At 37.2% G+C, this 24240-nt stretch overlaps 1 protein-coding gene across 17 annotated transcripts in view; it reads left to right on the forward strand.

The window, feature by feature from the left end:
• Window positions 1–20887, forward strand: part of Phf20l1 (PHD finger protein 20 like 1) — a 70115-nt gene extending 49228 nt beyond the window's left edge. For 13 of the 17 annotated variants that reach the window (XM_048802144.1, XM_048802150.1, XM_048802143.1 and 10 more), the window contains 7 exons: window positions 5580–5744; window positions 9786–9967; window positions 11024–11123; window positions 12421–12616; window positions 15719–16082; window positions 17244–17409; window positions 18894–20887. In XM_048802144.1, the coding sequence (XP_048658101.1) occupies window positions 5580–5744; window positions 9786–9967; window positions 11024–11123; window positions 12421–12616; window positions 15719–16082; window positions 17244–17409; window positions 18894–19036 (1316 nt within the window). In that variant the 3' untranslated portion in view covers window positions 19037–20887. The remainder of the gene's footprint in view (window positions 1–5579; window positions 5745–9785; window positions 9968–11023; window positions 11124–12420; window positions 12617–15718; window positions 16083–17243; window positions 17410–18893) is intronic. The other 4 variants (XM_015486492.2, XM_015486495.2, XM_048802148.1 and 1 more) reach the window with 1 other exon arrangement.
• The last annotated feature ends 3353 nt before the right edge of the window (window positions 20888–24240 follow it).

Here is a 24240-nt window from a genome sequence, read left to right on the forward strand (position 1 = left end):
GGAATGGAAACAAGTATACAATTACAGTGGAAAATAGGATGAGTGCCATGTGCCCTGAAAGTTCCTGAGGAAACTCACATGGTGCTGTGGAGCACGCGCAGCCAGCTCTCCTGTAAGACACTGTGTCCCTTCAGCAGGGTCGCTCCATGGGCTGAAAAGCCTAATTACATCTACAGGACTCTTGGGGGCAGGATGTTAAGCTGAAAATCCAGTCCCTTAAGAGAACATAATTCTATTCAGGTCAGGATTAAAATGTTATCATACTAAACAGTATTGTTTTAGTGATTGATTATGTGGGAGAGCAAGAGAATGATGAACAATAATTCAGAAAATTACTACCTCTGAGGTGGGAAAGGGATGTTTTATCAGTTCATATTGGAAAGTGACACAAAGAAGGCTTTAAAAATGGTGAGTTTTTCCTTCAACTGCAGGATTGGTGCCTGAGTATTTTGTCGTATTGATTGTCTTTATGTCATGCTCATTTTTTTTCATATTCATTAAACATTTAATAAAATGAGTTTTAAAAGATGTAAATGTATAAAGGTTGCCAGGCATTGCTGTAGTGGGTAATCATGATTGGGAAATTCTTCAGATCTCAACTTTCTGTCTAGTCCAAAAATAGCATCTAATTTTCCCACAGAATGTGAGGTTCCTATATTCTCTAAAGCTGCCAGAGTAAATATGAAGATAGAGGATCACAGTGAGATTGACAAGATTGAAACCACTTTTCAGGGAGAGAGTCTTAAACATTTCCATGCACTCCTGTGCCTCCCTTGCTTCTCAAGTCTTTCCTCCTACTCTTCTACCCCTCCCCAGCCCATCCCTGACCCCTCCACGTATTGCCTAAGAGCCCTGTAAACAAAAAACCATTAACCATAAACTGTGATTACCAAATACCCTCCTATGAGTGGTGCGTCATAAGCTTTAGACTGCAGATAACACTGCCTGATGAACTCTCTACTAATCTGTCTCTGGGGGATGAGCCCAGCCAGGTGCTCCAGTGGAAACCCTGAATCCTCCCACTAGGAGCGGCTAGTTGTTTTAGCCATATGATGCTGCATCAGTGAACTGAGGCCTGCTCCAGTCTGCAGTGCCAGTCACAGAATCTTACATGTTATAACATGGGAAGTTTTGGGGAAAGATAACAGTGGAGAGCTGATTAAAAAAAAAAAACAAAAAACACCAGAATAAGAAAGGGGCCACACTTGGTGGCAAAGGGTTGGGTAGAGAGGGCTTGTGAGAAGGCTACAAGTGGTAACTTGAAAGAAACAAGAGTGATTAGAATCACAGAGAAAAAACTGCAAAGAAAACTTGCATCTTAGAATAGTGATCAGCCCTTAACTTTAGTAACCTTTACAACAACCCTTTTAAAATACAGCACTTTAAATTACATATAGATATTTGTATATATCTGTATCTGTATATTTAATGAAACAAGAAGAACCTTGTACTTTGTTTATGTTTTAAAATTAGGCCTGTAAATGAACATTCTTGCTTTGTCCAAGGCATCCTGGTAAATGCTGATGATGCACAGAAGCATTGCTATTTGTAAACACAGGTGTTGAGTCTGGTAATCACCAGCATCTTTGTAATTAATTATTCCATTTCAGGAAAATTTATTCTGGGCTGTTTACATTCATTTGGAAGTGATACTTTCCCCCAGATGATTAGAAGAGTGATATTTAAGTGGGAAGTATGGGGTTTTCAGTAATTTTAAAAATGTAAAGTCATCTTAATGTTTAAGAATTCGCAGTATTACCGTCTGAGGTTCCTACTAGAAAATGTTTCTTAGTGTACAAGTAGCATCATGAGGGATTTTTAAACACCTTTTATTCACAACTCATAATATTTTTTTTAAAGAGAGAGAGAATTTTAATATTTATTTTTTAGTTTTCGGCAGACACAACATCTTTGTTTGTATGTGGTGCTGAGGATCGAACCCGGGCCGCACGCATGCCAGGCGAGCACGCTACCACTTGAGCCACATCCCCAGCCCAACAACTCATAATATTTTGCATATCGTGCTTGTATTCATTATGTACCAAACACTAAGCATTCTATACATATTAATTCATTTAATCCTCATGCTAACTGTACATTAGTGCCTGACAGCTGCATTTTACAGTTAACTATAGCAGAGAGAAAGAGAGTCTTCTAATTTGGCATAGGTAACAAACAGTGACAAGCAAATTACACCCGATGGAGTAGTTCAGATTTTAATTTGTACCACTGAGCTATATTAATTTTACCTCCTAAACTTTCAGGATTGTTTATCAGACTGTATTCTTCCTTCAACAAGTTTTTACCTATATTTCTTGGCATACTAAGTTTTTATTCTTGTATATTATTCATTTAAATGAGATTGCAGAGGCAGCAGTTTGGCTAAGTGGTTCTTCACAGCTATTCCATATACTACTATTGGGTTAGGACATTGTGATGACCAGAACTAGTTTACAAGCTATAACATTAACATCAGGTTCAGTCTGTGTGGATGAGGAATTGCCATGTTGGGGTTTATTAGTGGTATCTTTACCAGTTTTTACTTTTGTTACTTTGCTAACTTTATCTTTTTCTTGTCCCTGTTAACACGAAACCGAAAGTATAAAGAGATTAAAAAGAGCTAGAGCTAGAAATGCAGAGATTCAAAACACTGTATAGTAAAACCAGAGGTTCCCTGACAAGAGCTTGTGAGCACACAGATTGGTGTTTGGTACAAGTGATAAGTATGTGCAGGTATCTCCCAGAAAGGTGTAACCTGGTGATGAGGGTAGCACAAAATAAATCCATTTAAAATTCATAAAAGCTGAGGTGATGGAGAAAAGGGGGTCAGTGTAGGAGATTACTCTGCTATAAGCCTTGAAACAGCAGAAGACTCTTGATTCATAGTAGCCAGAGAGTTTAGGAGTAGGATGCAGGTAGTATGCCAAAGGCCAAAATAATTCATTTATTTGAGAATATAATGGTAGGGTGATTTAATATCAGCCATGTTTTACTTTTAGCACCAGACTGTGATTCCTGTGATTATTTTTACAGACTCCTCTGTTTGCTTCCCTGAGAGGGTAGCATAGAATGTAGTATTTAGAGGGCAGCTTTGGAAAGGTTTCAAACCTTTGTCTCTCTCACAATTTCCTCATTTCTAAAATGGTAGTGATCATTTTGACTGTGAATATGTATTATCAATATTAGATAGGATAATCATTGAAACATACATGACACAGTACCTGGCATTTAATAGATGCCCTTCCCGTACCTGTACCTGGGTACCTTAGTGTTGGTCAGGCTGCAGTGTTACTGTAAGCCTCAAAGAGGCAGAAGAGCACAGTGGCTGTTGTCTGATGGCAGCAGCAGCATCCCAGTGTTTTTGTTCCCCACTGCTGGGCCTGAGGCCCAGAATCTGGGCCTTCGTAGGCTTTCCAGGTAGTGCATGCTTGCTTTAAATGTGTAAATCTACCCATAGTGCTTCTTGGTTAAGAGTAAGGCTCCTGGAGTCATTCCATCTGGATTTGAATGTTTTCTTTACCATTGATAGCTGAGTGTTCATGGACAATTTACTTAACTTGTTCTGCCTCAGTTTTTGATTTGTGAAATAGTACTAGCAGCTGACCTTCTCTTATTGGATGGTTGTGAGGATTAAGAGTTAGTATATAGAATGTGCTTAAATTTGTTTTCATCACAGAGTGGCTATGCTCTGGTGTTGTTATGATTACCTGGTAAGTTTCCCAAGGCTGCCATCACAGATGACTATAATGCATGTTTGTTTCCTTCATAGTCGGAGGTCAGATGTCCAAAATAGGTTTTACTGGGCTAAAATCAGTAGCAGCAGTACTGCATTTCTTTGTGGAGTTCAAGGAGCAGTCTCTGTCTTTGTCTTTTCTAGCTGCTGCATTTCTTGGTTCCAGTCCCCTCTCACCCTCAAATCCAGCTTTGGCCAGTGAAGTCTCATCATTTTATTATAACACTGGCTCTTTTGTCTTCCTCTCTTACTTTTAAAGATCTGTGGGATTCCTTTGGGTAATCCAGCTGGGTAGTTTAATTTCATCTACAGCCTTAAATTCCCCCTTGCTATGTACTTTGAAATATTTCCGGGACCCAGAGACCAGGACAGAGGCGTGTGTAGGAACTGTTTTTCTGCCTACTTCACTGCCAGCTTCCAATAAATGCTTAGTTCTGACCCGTGTTATTACTACTCTTCTGTTGTAAACTTGCTTTTCCACTTTCTTTTTTGACCTTTTCTCAACTCCATCCACTCTTCTCCCCTTTTATTTATTTTCTAACCTATCTCAGTGACATCATTTGCTTCACTCTCAGTTGAGGAGACAGACACACCAGGTGGAAACTTATTCTTCTTCCATCACTTACTCTTCTTCCATCACATGTACACACCTCCCTGCATGTGTGCATCCTCTCCTTTGCCTTATTAGTATGAAAGGAATGTTTGTCTCTCTTCTGAGAGTCCCATTTCTTAGCACCATCACCCATGCCCCTGCATCTTTAGATTCATGTAGACGATGTGTGTATAGGTTCTCCCATCTTAAAAAGACATGCTCTGAATTCACATTCCTCTGGTTTCTCTGTCTCCTGATTATTCTCTAGCCCCATCTTGGACTTGCTTTCATCACTATTTGCTGAAACAGAAACCTGGAAGTCCCTCTTGATGATACCATCTCTGCTCTCTGCCTCCGATCTATAATATCACTCATCTTTCTTGATATCCTCACTTTCCTCTCAGCTGCCATCATCTCTGTCCAAGCCACCATCAAGTCTTGCCTGGATTGCTGCTGAGACCTCTGACTTACTGCCTTCATTCTACCACTGAGCAATCAGAAGTAGTATTGGGCTTGTGTCACATCCTGTCACCCTTATAACCTTCAGAAGCTTTTTATTACCTTAGAATAAAACTATAAACACTTGTAACCTGATGTGGCCACTGTCAGTCCAGCCTCCTTTCTTATCTCCAGCCTCAGTCTCACAGTTGTCAGGTAGATGTGCCGTGTGCTCCTAGGCTTCATAGCCTTCCTCAGTGCCTAGAATTGCACTCTCATTCCCTCAGACTGCATGGGGCTCTTTCCCCTTGTGTACATCTACAAGATTCATCCCAAGCTGAGAAGAACACAGCTTTGACAGAGCTTTTCCAGGACCAGTTGATTTCTTTCAGAGGCTTTTTGCTTGAAACATTTATTGATCAAATTATCACTATAATACTGTGCTAGACATTAGGAGAACCTCTTAACAAAACTGCAAAAAAAGAAAAAGAATAATTTCATTTTGCATATTTTACCACACACATAGCTATGATTATAATGGAGCATAACAGAAATAATCATTTTTCGTGTCTGGACCACCTGACAAGAGTTTACTCTGGTGCCAGTTAGAACCTGGGGATCCCTGCTGAGTGTGCTGCATGGGGTGTACTGATTTCCTGGTCAGATGCATCATTAGCTAGCTGTTCTCAGATGAGAGGAGGTGGTAGTGTGATTGTTTTACATACCCTGAAACATGACTTCCTTATGATTTTTGTAGTGACCTTTCTTGATTACTTGATACTTTATTAATATGTCTTTGTGTATCTTATGTTGCAGACTATTCAGACTATGAAGACAGTTCCCTAGAATTTTTGGAAAGGTGCTCTTCTCCACTAACTCGATCTTCTGGGAGTTCTCTGGCTCCGCGAAGCATGTTTACGGAGAAAACTACAACCTATCAGTACCCCAGGGCAATTCTGTCCGTTGATCTTAGTGGTGAAAGTATGTGTAACTGTGTAATGGTTAAAAAAAGACTACATTCCTAACTGTGAAATTAAGAATATTGAAAAAGTTATTACATAAACTAATAGGAAAATCGCAATATTAGAAATATGAGCTGTATTTTAATTTGTATAAAGTAAAACTGGCTTTTCTACTTCGTGGTGAAAAAGAGAATCAAGCAACTAATACCAGTGTCTACTATATATAGTCCTTCTATTGGTGCTTTTACATATATATCCATATTCTTTTCTACTAACTTAGAAAGCAGTATTGTTATCCACATTTTATAAATAAAACAAGCAAAGGCTTATGGTAATTTTATGTTTGATCAGTGTTAGGATTAAAACTTGAACTGAGGTCTTCATTAGCTCCAGAGATAATGTTTTTTCTACCAGATATTTAGCATAATTTTTAAAATGTACTTTAGATCTGTGGGATGTGGGACTGTGCTCAGGTCAGGGATTTGTGCACAGTCAGAAATTAGGCCCCATCAGTGTGAAAAGAGCACTAGATTTGGAATTTTCAGATCCTCCTCCAAGTCTGCTCCTGATAGTGGAAGGTGATGAGGACTCCTACAACTCCTTCTAATCCTAAAGCAGTAGGAGGAGAGACTTTCCCACATCTAGACACTGCGGGCAGTGGCTTCACAGTAGAGCTGAGGCACAGTAGGGACCAAAATCTGGATGAGAGGTAAATAAGACAGAGGCTTCATTTTTGATATAGCCCAGGGATCCTTGTTGGTGAGCTTGCTTCCTTAACCCTTCTCCGTGCCCTAGATGGTAGATACTAGGTTTGGTTTTCTTTTGCACTGTTACTGCTGGCTCTCTTCCAGGCCTTACTCCTTCCTGGCTCACTGTGGAGAAGAGCATATTCTTCCCTTTACTATGAAATAAGCACACAGCACTTTTAAGACATTAGGAAAAGGATTAAGAAAAATGATCTCCCTGCCCCTCTGCCTTTTGCCAACAAGCACAAGTCACTTTCTTTGTATTGGGTCCAATGGTTCTGAACACCCAGGTGTACATAATAATCATTGTTGTACTCTGATCCTGGGTCCTACCACAATTAAATGAGATTTCTGGGAGGATCCTGCCAAAATATAGTTTCTGGGCAGGGTTTAGAAATCACATAGGAACACCCATACCATGAGCCATCAAGATTTGAAGATGGTGTCTTGCTAGAGAGTGTTGGAGAATAGGAGTTTATATCAGGCTAGCAATAGTGCCAGACAAGAATATTGAAGAAAAGGGTATAAACAGTCAAATGTATGCACCCTTAATTCTACCCTGCCTTCTGTATAATTGAGCACTGGGCTAGGAGGAAGAAAAGAGGTGTTTAATAGAAGCAGGTTTGCAAACATGAGTACACATCACAGCCATTTGGAAGACACATTTTCTGAGCCTTTTCTCAGAATTTCTGATTAATGCTGGGCATGGTGGTGCTCACATGTAATCCCAGTAGCTTGGGAGGTTGACCAGCCTCAGGAATGTGATGAGGCTCTAAACAACTTAATGAAGACTTGTCTCAAAAAATAAAAAGGGCTGGGGATATGACTCACTAGTAATGTATCCCTGGGTTCAATCCCTGGTACCAAAAAAAGAAAAAGGAAAAAAAAAAAGAATTTCTGATTAATAACAAGTGCCCAGGTGATGATAATGTTGCCAGTCTGGGAACCATACTTTGAGAATACTATCTTGTGAACCAGCAATAATAGTTCAAGGGGTAGCAGTTCAAAGGAAACTGGTGTCCTTGTGGCCACTCAGTTGGCACCATTGTCCCCACGCCCCCTCCCCCATGTAAGTGTAAGAGGAACTTTTATTCGCTTTTCTTATACAACTTTCAACTCAGTTTTCAACCCATTTACTTGGCTCCCAGAATTCAACCAAACATACGTTTAATGCTTAGGAGTTAGTTATTCAAACTGGATTTTCTGGTCAATTTGTTAAATTTACATGCTGACACCAAAAAGAACTGATGACCATTCAAGTATATGTACGTTCCACACTAATTCCTTTCAGTGATATAGTTTTAACCTTAGTTTTTATTGTATTATGATTGCCATCCATTTAATACCATCTATATACTACAGTAGTATTTGAAACTGCTTATCCATTTGGAAACTTGAATTTATATTTAGGAAAACCTGAGAGAAAATACTAGTTTTGGATTTAAGCCCACAGGATTATGGATGAATGAAATTTTTCTCTAGAGTCTTAAAACTGTTCATATTATTCATATTAGAATGATTTTTCCTGTCTCATTTCTTTACTTCTGGATTCTTGAATGCTTTCAGGTATTTCTCTACCATTACCTCATTTCTATTGACTTGATTTTCTCCAGAATGTTCCTGGGACCTCAAATAAAATATTTATATTTCTATAAAATATTAACTTAAATAAATAAAAACTTAGAACATTCAAAAATATTGAATCAGGATAAAAATAAGTAAGATTAGAAGCTGATAGAAGAAGCACTACATCACAGGAAATCTTTTGTTTTTTACTTTTTTCATTGTTGATAATTGAACCCAGGGCTTCATGTGTGCTGAGTATGTGAAATATTTAAAACAAAAATAGGATGAGTTTTTATAGTTTGAATCCAGCCAACTTCCATCTAGTCCGATTTAGTCTGAAAAGAACATTTTCTCTCTATATTGATTTTTGACTACAGTACATATCAGGCCTAGCTTAATTTTCTTATTTGAAGGTCACTCTCACTTTGCTAGGGTATTTTGTTTGAAGCCTTCAAGTTTGAAACTCCTCAGGGTCATAACAGTGAGTAAACCTACATTGAAGATTGGACTGCAGCAGCACTTCTCCTACTGGTCCAGGTCCGTGGTGCTTAATAATTTAACAGAATGTGGCCACCTTCCAGTGAACAATGCTTTGCTTATTCTTGCTTTCATGGATTTTGACGTTCTAGAAAGGGGAGATGAATGATACGCTAGTGAAGGAATAAAGAACACGGTATGACTAGGGAAAGGGTAGGTGTTGTACTAAGGAGTGTCTGTCCAAGAGCCCAGCTGAGTGGGCTCCATTTTGGAAAGGCCCAGCAGCAGGGTTAAGGTCTAACAAGTGCCTTGTGAGGACTTAATTCCCAACTTTTCTCCAGCTAACTATAGTATCATAAAACCTTCAGTGTCAAGTCGTCATTTCTTTCCCTTATGGTGTTATAAATAGAGTCCCTTATGTTTAGCTTGATTTTTTTTTTTCTCAATAGCCTGGACAAAATGATAGGTTTTGGCATCTATATTATTACAAACACAAACCTGAAGCCTGCCATTTAAATCAAGTTGTGTGGCATGATCGTTCATATAATCTAGTACCTGGAATATACTTAATAATTATTAAAGAATTCTATTAAAATGAAATTATATTTTTAAAACATTCCTTGGGGAACTCCTGATCCTAACTGAAGAAATCCTGATGAAATGAAAAAGAACACAGGCCTTAGGATCAAGTAGTCCATCTTACGTTGGCTTTATCACCACCTGGCTGCACTACTCCTTCAAGTTATGCACTTGTGTTTAAAGTGCTCAAGATAGGGTCTTGTGTGTATCAAGTGCAACAGTAGTGCTACTGATAGTATTAATAGTATTATTATTAGACCACAGGTGGGCAAGCTCTTTCACATCTTCGAAGTTGCTTATCTCGGTGGTACAAATAATAAAACCTGTCCTTTTTACAACCAAAAAAGGGTTAATGTTCATGAAAACATTGGATCAAAAGGGAAGTATGTGGAATCTATACAAATTTAACATATTAATACCAACCTTAGCCATGTTCTCTGTAAGCATCAATACTAGGGGATACTTACTGTTATTTAGAACAGTGTGTGCATAGGATGGGAAACAGTCAAAATTACCCAGTCTCCAAAAGTAATGTTTCTTTGTCCATAGAGAAGTACTTTATTCACATCTATTTGCTCCTTATATAAATACTTAATAGCTTTTATTCACTTCTCAGAGCTCCTTTTTTTCTGAAAAATAACATAAAAATGGAAAAATTGTGCTGAATAAACATTTTTTTAAATATCTTCTAGACTTATCAGATGTGGAATTCCTAGATGATTCTTCAACAGAGAGTTTACTTCTGAGTGGGGATGAGTACAATCAAGATTTTGACTCAACCAATTTTGAGGAATCTCAGGATGAAGATGATGCTCTGAATGAAATTGTGCGATGTATTTGTGAAATGGATGAGGAGAATGGCTTCATGATTCAGGTAGGTGATTCACCTCTCTTCTCTGCAGTAGGAATTTTGCAGAATCCCCCTAGGTGCATCAGAAGGCCTTCCCTTTTTACCAGCCATCTCATTGGAGATACAGGTCCCTAAGGTATTGTCATTTTTTAAATGCCAGTAGTAATGACTAGGAAATCTTTTCATCAAATAAAATAGCCAGTTTCCTTATTTTAGAGATACTGACCCTTAGCTACAGTATTTCTCAGTTTCAAGCTGAAACTCTTCAAAGCATTGTAGTGGATAAGCCTCACATTGAATGTTGGACCACAGTAGCCATTTTCTACTGGTCTGAGTCCGTGGTGCTTAATAATTGACAGTATATAGTTACCCTCCAGTGAGTGGAATTGGAAGTGTTAAGTTTTCAGTACTCTCAGCAGAAAGGAAAACTCTTCTGCAAGGGTTAGTAACCTCTCCGTGTAGGAAAGATACCTATAAGAAAAAAGAGAAGCATAACCCATATTTTGTGGTGATGTGGAAGATTTGGAGAGGTTAGTTACCAGAATAAAGCAAGTGTAATCTCTTCTTCTTTCCTTTTTCAATGGTATTCTCAAATAAGAGAACTAATTTTATATTTATACTCTTTATTTCTCCTACACAAGCAGTACTTTGAGAGGCTACAGGCACTGTTGCAAATTTGCTTTAAAAATATTCTGCACTTTAGTTAGATACTTTTGTGCTAGGGATGTCTCTCAGTGGTAGAGAGCTTGCCTGGCACCTGCAAGGCCTTGGGTTCAATCAATCCCGTCCCCACTACCTTGCAAAAAAAAGAAAAAGTTTTACATGTGTGATTGCCTAAAAGTAAGTGGGAAACAGATGAGGAAAATTCTGACATTTTTATTATTTATATAATTTATCAAAATCTATTTTAATAGATCCAAAAATAAAATCAGCCTTGATTTCATGACTTCCTTTTGTTATAATGAATGAGGATTGAATTTTTTGTGTCAAGAAAGCAAACCAGCTTCTGAAGAGGTGGCATGATATTGACTTCAAGGGTGCCTTTGCTGTCAGCACTAAGTCTCCTCTGTTCTCTGGCAGTGTGAAGAGTGCCTGTGCTGGCAGCACAGCGTGTGCATGGGGCTCCTGGAGGAGAGCATCCCGGAGCAGTACATCTGCTACATCTGCCGAGACCCACCTGGTAAGGCTGCTTCACTGTGCTCAGTACAAGGTGCCTGATCAGCTGCTCACATTCTAGAGTATGTCCACTGCATATGGCACCACTGCTTCTTGGTCAGATAGACTCTGCTTCTGTATAAAAAAATTAAGAATATTTTTCCACTGTTTGTTATAGTTTGAGTTTTGTATTAACTGCTTAGACATACTATCATGAAAGACTTTTCTTGGAAAACTAGCTTTTGTCTATTCCTATGTGTTGTTTTTAGTGAGGCTTATTTATGGTGTTTGAATGGACTGTAGTCTTCATGGGTACTCCTCCTGGAAAGTTTTGAAGAAGTTTCTAGTCTCTATACATTTCTGAATATGTATATTCAGCTCATTGTAGAGTAGATGAGATCTCAGGTCACTGCCTGTGATCACCTTTTTCTTTGGAGCAACTATAGCACAGACGATTGCATTATACAAAGGAATAGCACTAAATATGGCAGACTGAGGGGACACCTGAGCTTTTTGACTCCTAGTCTATTGTGCATTCTACTTCATGCCTTTCTCTATGTCAGGAGGGTCTTCAGGTAGCAAGTTCTTCATACTGAATATAGTTTCAGCCCCAGTGGCAAAAAATAACTATGTATTCTCATTAAAAGGCAGATGAATTGTTCCCATGCCTACCAAAAAGAAAAAGCCATGGTAAGAAGCAAGAGAATGATTGAGACCTGTATCAGTGAGACATTTCATACTCATGTGTTTAGTAACCTTTTTTGTATACCTTCTATTTGCCAAACATTGTGGTCAAATGAATGATTCAGGCCGTGCTCTCAGCTGTCTCGCAGTGGAGGAGGAGGCACAGACACATGAATGTCTAATTGTAACAGGATCTGATTTGTATTAACATTAAGGCTAGAGGACACTGTGAAATCATGGACATGGAGCAGGGGTCCCTGTTTGCTCACCTAGAATTCTTTGTTACAGCCACTTAAAAACAGAGATTAGCGAGAGAGAGAAGATCCCCTATAGTTTCTCTCCAGCCCTGTTATCCATTTTAGAGGACATATGACTGATACATAAAATTTCAGTGCACTCAGGGTTCCCTTCACAGGTGTCATCTGTTACTGACTACATCCTTAATGAGATTTCTGAGTCCTCTATGGAACACCAGAGATGTGCAGGGGTTCTCCCAGCATCATGCTGTCTTCCTGGGCTTTGAATCCAGTCTTAATTCCGCAGCTTGCCTTGCTAATGCATAACATGAGGGTTAGCAGCTGAAGGGAGATCTGGGTCAGTGGAATCCTTTGTGACTTTAATGTCAACTTCATCTGCAGGTCAGAGGTGGAGTGCAAAGTATCGTTATGATAAGGATTGGTTGAATAATGGGAGAATGTGTGGGTTATCATTTTTAAAAGAAAATTATTCTCATCTCAATGCCAAAAAGATAGTTTCCACACATCATCTGCTTGCTGATGTCTATGGTGTAACAGAAGTACTACACGGGTTACAGCTGAAGATCGGAATACTAAAGTAAGTGAGGGGTGGAGAGGGAGGGTCACACTTCAGTGTCCATTTGAACAGAAATCAGATAAAAGAGAAAAATAAGTTAATCATAAATTTAAAAAAATAAACAAGCAAAACAGATGCAGGTGGTCTTTGCATCCAGTAGCAGTTTGGAAGAGAGAATAAATATTTAAATAAACTCTACTTTTTAAAAATCAGGAAAGATTAATAATCCTTTGGATGACTGCTACTACTGCCTTTTGTCATAGAGGAGGCAAGCGTAGTTCAAGGACCATACAGCATCTGGTTTATCAGTCAGTTTGAATCCAGGCCTACTGTTGCTTGTGCTCGCTGTGTGCACAGAATTAAGGTGTGGACTTCAAAACCTTCATTGGTGAACCCTGTGTTTTGTATCCTTCAGGAATGTTCTTGAGGTAAAATAGATTTTATTTTATGAATCTGTAATTACCTTAGAGCTTATTGCACCAGCTAGAGGAACCTGACAGATCCTAGAATCCACCTCTGCTGTGCAACAATATTTAGTCTTAGTCAGATGTCACTTAAAGAAAAGACTGAACTGCTGTTAAGTGATAGATTAGAGTGTTCTTCAAGGCCTGTGTTCAGTCCTTCCTAATTTCTGACCAGAATCCGTTAAAAACACAAAATTCATATTTCATATAAAAACAGACTGTTGTTTCACTGGATATTCACAAGATTTTCTTCAATTAGACTTGCCCTTCTCCCTTCTTCTCTCCCAGTTCCTGGGTCTCCTGCATCCTTCCCTTATGACTTCTGAGCATCTCATGGTTCGGCCATTCTCTCTCCTCGCTGGTACTACCTGTTGTATTTCATGTGAACGTTTAGAGTATTGCAGTTCCCTGTGGCTCTAGGCTTGCAGTCTTCAGTCCTTCCTTCATACTTTGCCAGTGTGAGCTTAAAGATAAGAAGGAGCTTGTTTCTTGATAGCATAGTGTCCTTCTTTCTCATAGTGAGGAGTCAGCTGTCCAAAGTGTGCTCTGAGTCCCTTATGTGACATAATGTGTCACCCCATCTTTCTTCTCCCAAGTGTTTTGCCCTAGTGTCCCAGCTACACCAAACCATAACCCCTGAATGAAGCATTCTTTTGTTTTCTTTCTTTCTTTTTTTTTTCTTATTGTAGTACTAGGGATTAAACCCAAAAGCACTTTACCACTACACCCCTCCAGCCCTTATTTTTTGTTTGTTTTTTTTGAGATAGGGTCATCACACTAAGTTGCCTAGGCTGGCCTTAAATTTGCTGTTCTCCTGCCTCACCCTCCCCAGTTGCTGGGATTACAGAGGGGCACCACTGTGCCCAGATGGAAGCATTCTTTCTTATAGATGTAGGCCTTGTACCCCCAGAATAACTTCCTGCCATTAGTCTCCCTAGTAGGTGCCTTTTCATGATTACTTGCCCAATGAGAGCTGATCACTCCTTTCTTAGAAAACTGCATACTGGTGTCATGGACTTTGATGTGCTTGATTTTTTTTTTATGTCTGAATCCCCTAAATATCTTATCATTTTATCCCTAGTGCAGAGTGTAAAGGGTAAATAGTAACAAGTGAAATTTGTTACAATTGTGTGTCGTGAACCTGAATAAAGATTTCTTTATTTAAAACCATGTGAATGCTGAGTCTTGAAGGAGAAAGTTATGGATTAGGCCTTTTAAAAAAATCTAGTTTTCTTCCTTCTTGGTTTCAGTGAGAGTTTCACCACATTCAAAATTATGCTAAGGATTTTAGCTGGACCATTTCTGCCTCATATGCCCATAAGCCCTCTTTATGGTAACATTTCTGATAATATTATTATTTATTATTTATTGTAAGTACTTCATGCCAGAATAAATCACTTTCATGTGATCTTTCATTGAATTATTATAGTAAGCCTGGGAAATAAATCTCACCTGTAAATGAGAATGGCTTGCAAAGTGATTACATCATTGCCCATGTTCTCAGTGGGCACAGGAGGATTCTGTCCATTGAACTATTGAACTACAAAGCCAGCTTTTTTTCTTCTATGGGATTTTTTACTATATAACGAATATTAAATTTTCAAGATACAAAAGATAAGATTTATATTTTTAGAAACAACATATGGAATATTATTAGAAGAAAACTTATTTGACTTTTTGTGTCATTTGGAAGTTACTAATTTGCAATCAATTTTTAACCTTTTAGAAGGGTTATGCCTCCCACATAGCCTTCTTTCTCTTACGTTTCTATGACTGGAGTCCTGTTTTACTTACCCCACCATTTTAACTATTATGGAATTAACTGATAGTATCATGCTCCTTTCTTCAGTAAGGAGGGGTTAAGGGGATGCTGTCATGGATAGTAATGGGGAGTAAATAGGTACAATTGCTTTGGAGGCCAGTTGGACAATACCTAAAATAAAAATATATGCCATTCATCAATTCCATTTCTAGAAATTTATCTGACCAAAATATTCTCATTATGTGCAAACACACATACACAGAAATCCACACCCATCTATTAGTGGGAGAATAGTTGACTAGACTAAACTTGTAGGAGGTAATCTTCAGTCACTAGAGTAAATAAAAGTAAGGCAAACCTAGAGCAAATAAAAGTAAGGCAAACCTGTGCTCTGATGTGGCAAGATGCCCATAATGTATTATGGAGAAAAAAGGCAAAATCATATGAGTCCCAGTTGTGTCAAAAGAAAAAGTGAAGCTTATCTATTTAAAAAATAATGTTATGTATATTGAAAAAATCAGTTATTTATGATTTCTAAGAAGGAGAGATTTTTACTTTGCATACATTTATAGTTGGAATTTTTTTGTCATGAACAGTTATCACCTTTTGATTAAAGGTTTTAAAATGTGCTCACATAAGGGTATTCATATCATGCAATGAAAAAACTGCAATAAAAATCAATAGAAAAAGATGCATATATCAACTGATAACTTTAATGGTCAAGAGAATTCAAATTCAAATTTTAGATGAAATTCTAGAGTAAGTTAACTTAAAGAATACTCTTGTCCTGAGCCCTGACATCCTCCTTACCTAGTCCTGAAATTTATTATGGTCTTTTAACTTGTTGCTAGATTTTTTTTTTCCTGAATTGCTTTTTTTCTCCAACATTGTTTTAAGGAATAAACATCATCCTGACCTTCATCTCTGGGCTTGTTCTGGGAAGCGAAAAGACCATAATCAGGGAATGGCTGGAGTGGAGAAAAAACCAACAGTCCAAGACACAGTTAATCTAGAAGAAAAGAAATATGTACAGAACCATAAAGAACCACCTCGTCTGCCCCTAAAAGTGGAAGGAACTTACATAACAAGTGAACATAGCTATCAAAAACCACCCAGTTTTGGTCAGGACTGCAAGTCTCTTGCAGACCCTGGGAGCTCAGATGATGATGATGTCAGCAGTTTTGAAGAAGAACAGGAATTCCACACAGGAGATAAACACCATTTACAATACTCAGCAAAAGAGCATGGAATGCCAGAAAAGGTAAAATTGGTTCATTTGTCTGTGTATGGATACGATGCTGGAATAACAAAGGAAAACTTTATAAAAACATACTGAGTTCCCAGGTTTTGCCTGTATTTCAAAGTTTATGATTACTCGGTTACTTTATAGAAAAACACTGTTCATTTAAATATTTAATTATGCCCTGATTCAGAATTGTTGTAATTCAATAAAACTGTTAACCTAACAAAAATTTCAGTTTTATAAACACAATTATATACCTCCCAAAACTAATGAGCCACATTTCCAAATGAAAATGTGTGACAGAACATGAAAGTGCATATGTGTGTAGTAATTTTTGTTTATTTTTGTGTGGGATAGATTAAACATGACACTTAGAAGTCTATCAGTCCCATTTTAATGGCTGTATACACACTGAATATCTATAAGCTTATTTTCTGTTCATTTGTATTATCTTCAAGATGTTGTGCTTTCATTTTTTTATTGATTTTTCAATTAGCAAAGTCACTTTAAAATTTGTTCAGAAGAGATTATTCTATCTTCCTTATCAAATAGTAATTAATTTGGAAGGCTTACACTTCATGAAATTTCTGGTAAATTATTTTGTGAAATTAATACTCCTTTTGTGAAATAAGTTATCTCTAGCAAATCCACATTGAAATGTTGTGTGTATGTGTTAAACAGTTTCTACTCTGGAGTTTTTAGAAAATTTTTACCTTTCCTCCATTTCATTGATGTAACTGTGACAGTAAAGTTCAGTCTGAAGGTGACTAGACTTTTGCTGGTCTTTGACAATTTCCTTGATTTTTTTCATATTACTTTGCCCTCGTTTCACTATTATCACCATTTGAAATTAATTGAGGAAGAATCGAGTCCATATTAACTAGTCATTCTAATTATGGAATAGAATGAGCTCAGCACATTTTATTGAGTCCTCCCCTGCATAGCACTGTGCTAGGTGTTGTGAGGCACATATGTAGAAGCACATCCACTCCTAAGAACACCAGATGTACTTTGATTATGTGCCTGCCTTTACTTTACAGACATCCTAGGAGGCAGATCAGATTTCAAAGATCATTGTGGGTGATGAGGTTTTTATTGTGCCTTTTCCTTTTTGACATTGCATTTCATCCAGCTCTGTATGTTTTATTTTGTTTTGTATTTTCCAATGGTCCTTTGGAGAAGAATTCAGCTGCAGGGAATAAGGCATTTGTGTATAATGATAAAAAGGGCAACGAAGACCCAGGAGACTCACACCTTCAGTGGCAGCTCAATCTACTCACACACATAGAAAATGTGCAGAATGAAGTCACCAGCAGGATGGACTTAATAGAAAAAGAAGTTGATGGTAATTTAACAAAGACCTAAATACAATTTCATGGCATGTTTATTGCTATTATGAAGAAGCTATTCAAAGTTGTTTTTTTTTTTTTATTTACAGGATGAAAACTAGAGCTATTTTCCATACTAATGGCAGTTTCAGTGTTTCCTTTACACTATTTATCATATGTAGAATTTTTTAGGCTCTAGACTTTATGACTGGGTATTTATTATCTTATTATCTTAGTGGTTTTCTTTTTTGTGGTAAGATGAATATTTATTAAATATTTTCTTCTGGGCTCAGAATAGAACTCTTGTGGAATATTTATTAGTTTTATTAAACTATGTTTTCTTTGGCTGTCAGCATATAGAATTTAAGCATATTTGAAATATGAGGGGGAAACATTTTAATATTTATTTTCACTTAGGCTAGTGTTATTTAAGTAGAATTAACAGAAACTCCTACAAGGTCAAGTAGGTAAACCTTAAGTTTGCATATGAATTTTAAAATAGTTTCCTCTTCTATTTTTTAATTTTATCATCAAACAGGAGCCCTGTAAAGTAGGCAAGAAAGATATTATCCCCATTTTGTATTTAAGAAACTAGGAAAAGTTGGCTTGCCAGATTACCAAGGCAGCCTCCTTCTGTGCTCTCTGTTCCTTTCTCCTCCTAACTTGCAGGTTGCACTCTGCCTCCCCCTGACTTGGCTCTGTAGAAGCAGGCAGGACCTTGCCATTGTGCCAAATTGCAACTCTTAGTGCCTTTTCTTCCCCTAAGAAAATAAAAATGAAATGGACACCATTGAAGGAGCATCTTCCATGTGATTTTAAGCTGATTGTAGGGTTAATGTTTTGGTAGATTTTTGAAGAAAATAAATGCATTTTGACATATTCCATATTTGGGGGATAGATTTTCAAAGGAAAATAATAAAAAATGAATAATGTAATTAATTGCATTCTACCTGGAACTTTCATATACTTTGATTTTTTTTTTTTTAATTTCAAGAAATAGTGGTGGTAAAGAGGTGGTTAACTGAGAAATTGCCACCTCTTTCCCTTTGTCAAAAAGGAGGATAAACTAGAAATGACTTTAATGTAAATTAGTAGAAAGCTTGAATAGAAACAGGGAACTATCTTTTCCTGTTACAGAAGAGAGTAAAAGGAAACACTGAAAATGAAGTTAGTTTATATGTATGTAAAGAGAGCAATTGGGACAGGGATGTTGCTCAGTGGTGGAGCACCTGCCTAGCCTGCAAAGATATTGGGCTTCATCCCAGGGTGGAGTGGAGTTGGGCGGGGGATGTGTCACCTTAAATAACAGAGAGGTTCCATCCAGGGGGATGGAACTCTTGGGTGCAGAAATGAACAGTAGAACTGGCTGGATCGGGCAGGCCTTCTGAAGGCAGGGTCTGTAGCACTTGACTCAGTTACCCTTCTAACCTTCTGATTATCCAGTTTTCTGACTGTTCTTCCAGATACCATTTAAATTTGTTTGTTCTCTTCTCCTTTTTAGTTCTGGAAAGCTGGCTTGATTTCACAGGGGAGTTGGAGCCACCAGATCCTCTTGCAAGACTTCCCCAACTTAAACGCCACATAAAACAGCTCCTGATTGACATGGGCAAAGTACAACAAATAGCTACTCTTTGCTCTGTATGACAACAGTAACACTTCATGAAAATAATGTGGCTCTCTTCAGTGGAATCATTTTTATTATCCACAGGATTGCTAATGTGGATAGTTAAAAGGCTGAGTCATGCATGTTTGGTCATTTATTGATTTGTGATGTCAATAAGATGGTACCTTGGAGAGGAAAATGAAGAACAGCTTTATCAAGGAATATGAGCAAGCTGCAGATGATAATATTTTATATGCCAAGGGTCAGTGAAGTAGAATATAATCTATACTAAGGGAAACGAATTGGCAGGATTTTGAATAGTTGATTACATGAAGCTCAAGATACCTGTAGAATGTGGTGTGTTTCTATAGTTTTTAGTAGAAAGATCCATGTTTATAAACTAGCATTGGCTAAAAACAAAATTGTAAAGGAAATTTAAATTCTGGAGAGTTCTACAAGGTTGGTTGCTCTAAGAACTTCCATCTCAGCAGTTGGATCCAGCTGCATGGAAATTTAGGTTATTTAAACTTTCATAGGATCATGAGCTGTTTCTTGGGTGATGAATGTCCTTAATCAGAAAACTGACAGTGGAAGTCTCACTTTTTGGGAAAACAATTGTGGAATTCTTACTTCATTATGAATGTATTTAAAAAACAAACACCAAATAATTGGAATTTATTTCAGGCATTAAGCTCATTGAAAACAAACTGGCTTGCAGAAGGGTCTGATGTGCCAAATATTGATGATACTGCTGGAAAGAGGATAGTTTCTATTGCGTGAGTTCTTCCACCCTAAGTCTTACATAATGCCATCAGTCCATCCTAAACCTGTAGACCACATGTGCTATAATATGCCATATAGATAGTTGAATGGCAGTATTCAGGCTTCAGCGTACAGTTTGATTCTGGGTAAGCTTGGTGTTTGCCTTCAGAAAAAAAAAAAATTATAAATAACCTCAGCTGGGATGAGGAGTGACAAAAATATCAAAAATAATTTGTGGCTGTGGATTTTTTTAACTGCTAGTAGTGGAATACTGGAAAAGCTTCATTTCTGAAGATGAATTTTATTTTTAAAAAATATATGCGCACTCAAAACTTTTAGCTTTGATTGCAGATGGACAGATTTCTGAAACCAAAGGCAACTAAGTTGCTGTGTTAGCTCTTGCTGGATTTTGAGCCTAGGTCCTACTGTCCGCCAGTCCTGTGAGTTGTATGCGCCCCCAGTGCTACGTACGCAGGTGTGCGTAAGTGTGTATGCTTGTTTTAAACAAACACTCAACGTACATATGTACATAATCGACACATATTTATATCACACATATCTAGTTTTATTACTATAGACTATACGAATTGGTGGTTAACATGAAATGTTACCTTTTAACAGACTGTTTTTAAAAATTAAAAATGTATGTACAGGTTTTGAAATTTTTTTAAAAGGGGAAAAAGACTGTTAAGAGGAGGCTTTTGATGACATATAACACTTGAATATTTTATGCCTCATTCTGTTTATCAGTTCTAGTGATCTGTATAAATGTATTTTAGAACTGATAGACAGTGAACTTGAATTTATCTTTGATAAGAATACATGCCACTGTACATTCAGATATTATTTAAATTTGCAAACACACTGTTCTATATGTAAGGTACTGTATGTAAAACTCTTTATTAAAACTGTTCCACATATCCTAAAATTTCAGCTTGCCTTTTTGCGGCCTTATATTTTGATGTAAAGATTAAAAGAATATGCAAAACAGAAATTTTTATTGCCTTTTGAGATTCTCCAACTTGACAAATGTGCCAAAGATCAAGAGATATAAAGTGTAGTCTTGTGCATTTACTTGTGATAGTTCATTTTGTCAAAGATTTTACTGAAATATTAAAAGCTTTAGCCGAGGTCATGTTGTGGGATAGTTGCTTAAATTTACATATTAAAGTGAAAAACTAGTGCCTATATTCAATGTGTGGAGTAAATTTGCTAATGTCTATATTTCAAAATTGATACCATATCTTTCATATGTGTTTAAAAATAATGGCTCTCATATTTTTCCTTTTGGGGCTTAATTCTAGACATTGAGCCTCTATCTTCTTTTTTTTCAGAAATGGAGCAGTAGCCTAGTACCATGCTTTGTGGTATTGCCTAGGTTTCTGTCACTACACAGAAGACCTCTGCACTCAGTCACATCATCTGCCCAGTCCTTGGTGAATGTGCTTAAGTTAATGTATGTTTGTTCTTGTTCAGGTTCAGCTTCCCTAACCCAAAATTCTGAAATGCTCCAAGTTCCAAAACTTTTTGAGTGATGACAGGATGTTGCGAGTGGAAAATTTCATGACTGGTCTCATGTGGCTGGTCACAGTTAAAATGCAGGCTCACTAAAAATACTGTATAAAATTACCTTCAGATTATGTGTATTAAGTATATATGAAATATAAATGAAGCACATGTTTAGATTGGGTCCTATCCCAAGATGTGTAATGATGCAAATGCAAATATTCCAAAATCTGAGAAAATCCAAAAACGTTTCTGGTTCCAAGCATTGATGATAAGGAATACTAAGCCTGTATCCTATATCACTTTTTTAGCAACCAGCAAATTGGAAATTCCCTTGTTAGATTACTAAAAGGTTTGCTCTGTGCATATTAATTAGAAATCTGTTTTTTAAAATTTAAATCTTTAAATATTAATTGAATGCACATATAGCCATTTACTACTGTAGAGTGTATCAACAGTTGGATGTAGCCTTTTAGCAACTAGTGGTCTGAGCCTTTGCGAGTAAATTAGATTTGGAGAACCAGAAGCAAATCCATTGTGAGAAGTGTCAGATGAGATTTGTTTTTTTCCTTTTAGCCTTACTTAAAAAAAAATCACTATGTATATTTAAATACAAGCAATAAACTAGAAAAGGTGTTTCTTAAAAAGATGATGTTTTGTTTGCCATTCAAACAGTACAATGAGCCTGTGTTGGGAGGGATGCCTCTTAGGATGTTACTGATAAATATAATTTGTACTACTACATACTTGTTTATGGTTCTACTGACTTATTTTCATATTTTCAGAGTAATGTACTTTTTCCTTAAAGGAATGTGGTTATTATCATTTCAGGTAAAGCCCCTTTTCTTAACACTAATTTTCACTGACTTCCTCTCATGGGCATATTTCACATGTTTAAAATGAAGCATACATACCATTTCCCTCTAATAAACTGTGTCTCCTGCCAATGTCCCTGTCTGTGTTAATAACATTGTCCTAATAAGAGTCCAGGCTTGAGGTGCTGAGTTGTCGCTCATATTCATTTCTTCACCAAATGTGGTGATTCCTCCAAATGGATGATGCTATATTCCTCCTCAACCCCACTGGGAGCCACCATTTTTCATGTCACAGAGGCATTGCTCCTGGCCTCTAACTTTGTCTTCATTCTAATTCATCAAATTTGTCTCTCCCAGACTAGAGGAGTAACACTTATGTCTCTCCCAGTCTAGAGGAGTAACACTTAATGGGTGCCTATTCTGTGCCAGGTATTATGCATATTATGGGCAATTTCTAATTTAATTATTTATTTCATTAAGATAAGTAAAAATCCTCATTTCCTAAATGAGGATGCTGAGGTTTTGAAACTTTTCTAGAGTAAGATTTAAGTAGCAGCTTCAGGATTCAAACCTTTTGCTAATTCAAGTTCATGTTCTTTTTCTAGCATGTATGCTGTAGCTAGTCTTGTTATTTCAGCTTCTGGCAGCCTTTAGTGATGCCCTATTGCAAATAATCTTCAATCCATGTAGTCTGGATCTTTTGCAGTTTACCTAGCCAGCTCTCAAGTTCAGGTAAATAGACCCTCACTGTTAGATTGACTATTCTTATTTCCGTCTCTTGACTTCATATAAACTACCTGTTTTGGAACATTCTCCCTTGTCTGTGTCTCTGTTAAGTGGCATTCTTTCGAGCTTCAGGGACTCTTCATATGAGTTTCAGTGCTTTGCTGAGCCTTCCTGTGGGATGCTGTGTTGTGCCAAGCTATGGAAGAGGCATATCAGTGAATAATCCTTTCATAGAGTGAAATAGGCTTGAACTTTTTTGCAAGCTTGTCCTCGGATGTTCGCTGGAGATTTACTAGTAGTGTGATCTCTGAGCTTTGGTTTTCCTGTTCATAAAATGGGAATAATACCTAACTTAGAATCTTACTTTAAGAATTAAGTACCTAGAAACTCTTATTAATAAATTTGAATTTGGGTATTCTGGGTGTCCCAGTTCAGAGGCTGGGAATGGATACAGAACTAACAAAATCAGTCTGTAGGCTAATGGAAGCATAAACATTTCCCAGTGACAGTGTAAGAAGCCAAAGAGGCTAAAGAAAGGAAGATAATTAGACTAGGTGGAGGGACTTGGAGAAAAGGATCATGCATGTTAATTAAAATACTGACTTCTCCAAAGGGAGTTTGGAGAGTCTCGAGTCTACTTTTGGTACCTGCTGTCTTTGCCCCCTAAAGAGGAACCAGAAACCTGACCTGTCTTGAGTGCACAATTTATTTATTAGGGAGAGAATCCAAGGAAGAGTAGGGGAGGAAAAATGGGAAGAGGGGAGGAAAAGGCTATAAATATGCATAAGTGAGGACAGTACTGTGGGCTTTAGGCTTTGCTTCTTCCATTTGAAGTTCATCATAAATTTAAACAGTCGCACAGGGTGTGATTTCCAATTTATAAATATTAATATTAAAGTCAGTTACATTTTAAAATGTATGCATGCATTAGAATGAATAGTTCTGCTGCTTACCAACTTTTATTTTAAAAACACATGAGCAAGCTCTTAACATTTGAAAATTGTCTGCATATTCTTATTTTTGCTTTTCCATTTTTTCTGCCCATCAGAGCATTATCTTGTATACTTACAGGTCTTAATTCCATCTTTCTCATATTTTTGCACACAAGGAAAAAATGGCACATTGTGATTAAAGTGTGTTTGTTGGCTTCTTAATAGAGTACAAAAATAACAAAGCAAACACTAGCCTCACTGAATAGAGAAGTGGAAAAATCTACAATTAGATTTGAAAATTTCAACCCTTGTTTAGCATACAAAAATCATTAAGGATATAGAATACTTGAACAAAAATGACCACCTAACTTGACTTAATTTACACTTACAGGACATTGCATCCAACAACAAAAAAGAATATAGATTTTCTTTTTGAGTGTACATGGAACCCTCAAAATGACATATACTAGGCTTTAAAACAAGTCTTGAAAATGTAAAATAATA

The sequence above is a fragment of the Marmota marmota genome, unplaced genomic scaffold (assembly GCF_001458135.2).
Source record: "Marmota marmota marmota unplaced genomic scaffold, marMar, whole genome shotgun sequence".
Taxonomy (NCBI): Eukaryota; Metazoa; Chordata; class Mammalia; order Rodentia; family Sciuridae; genus Marmota; species Marmota marmota.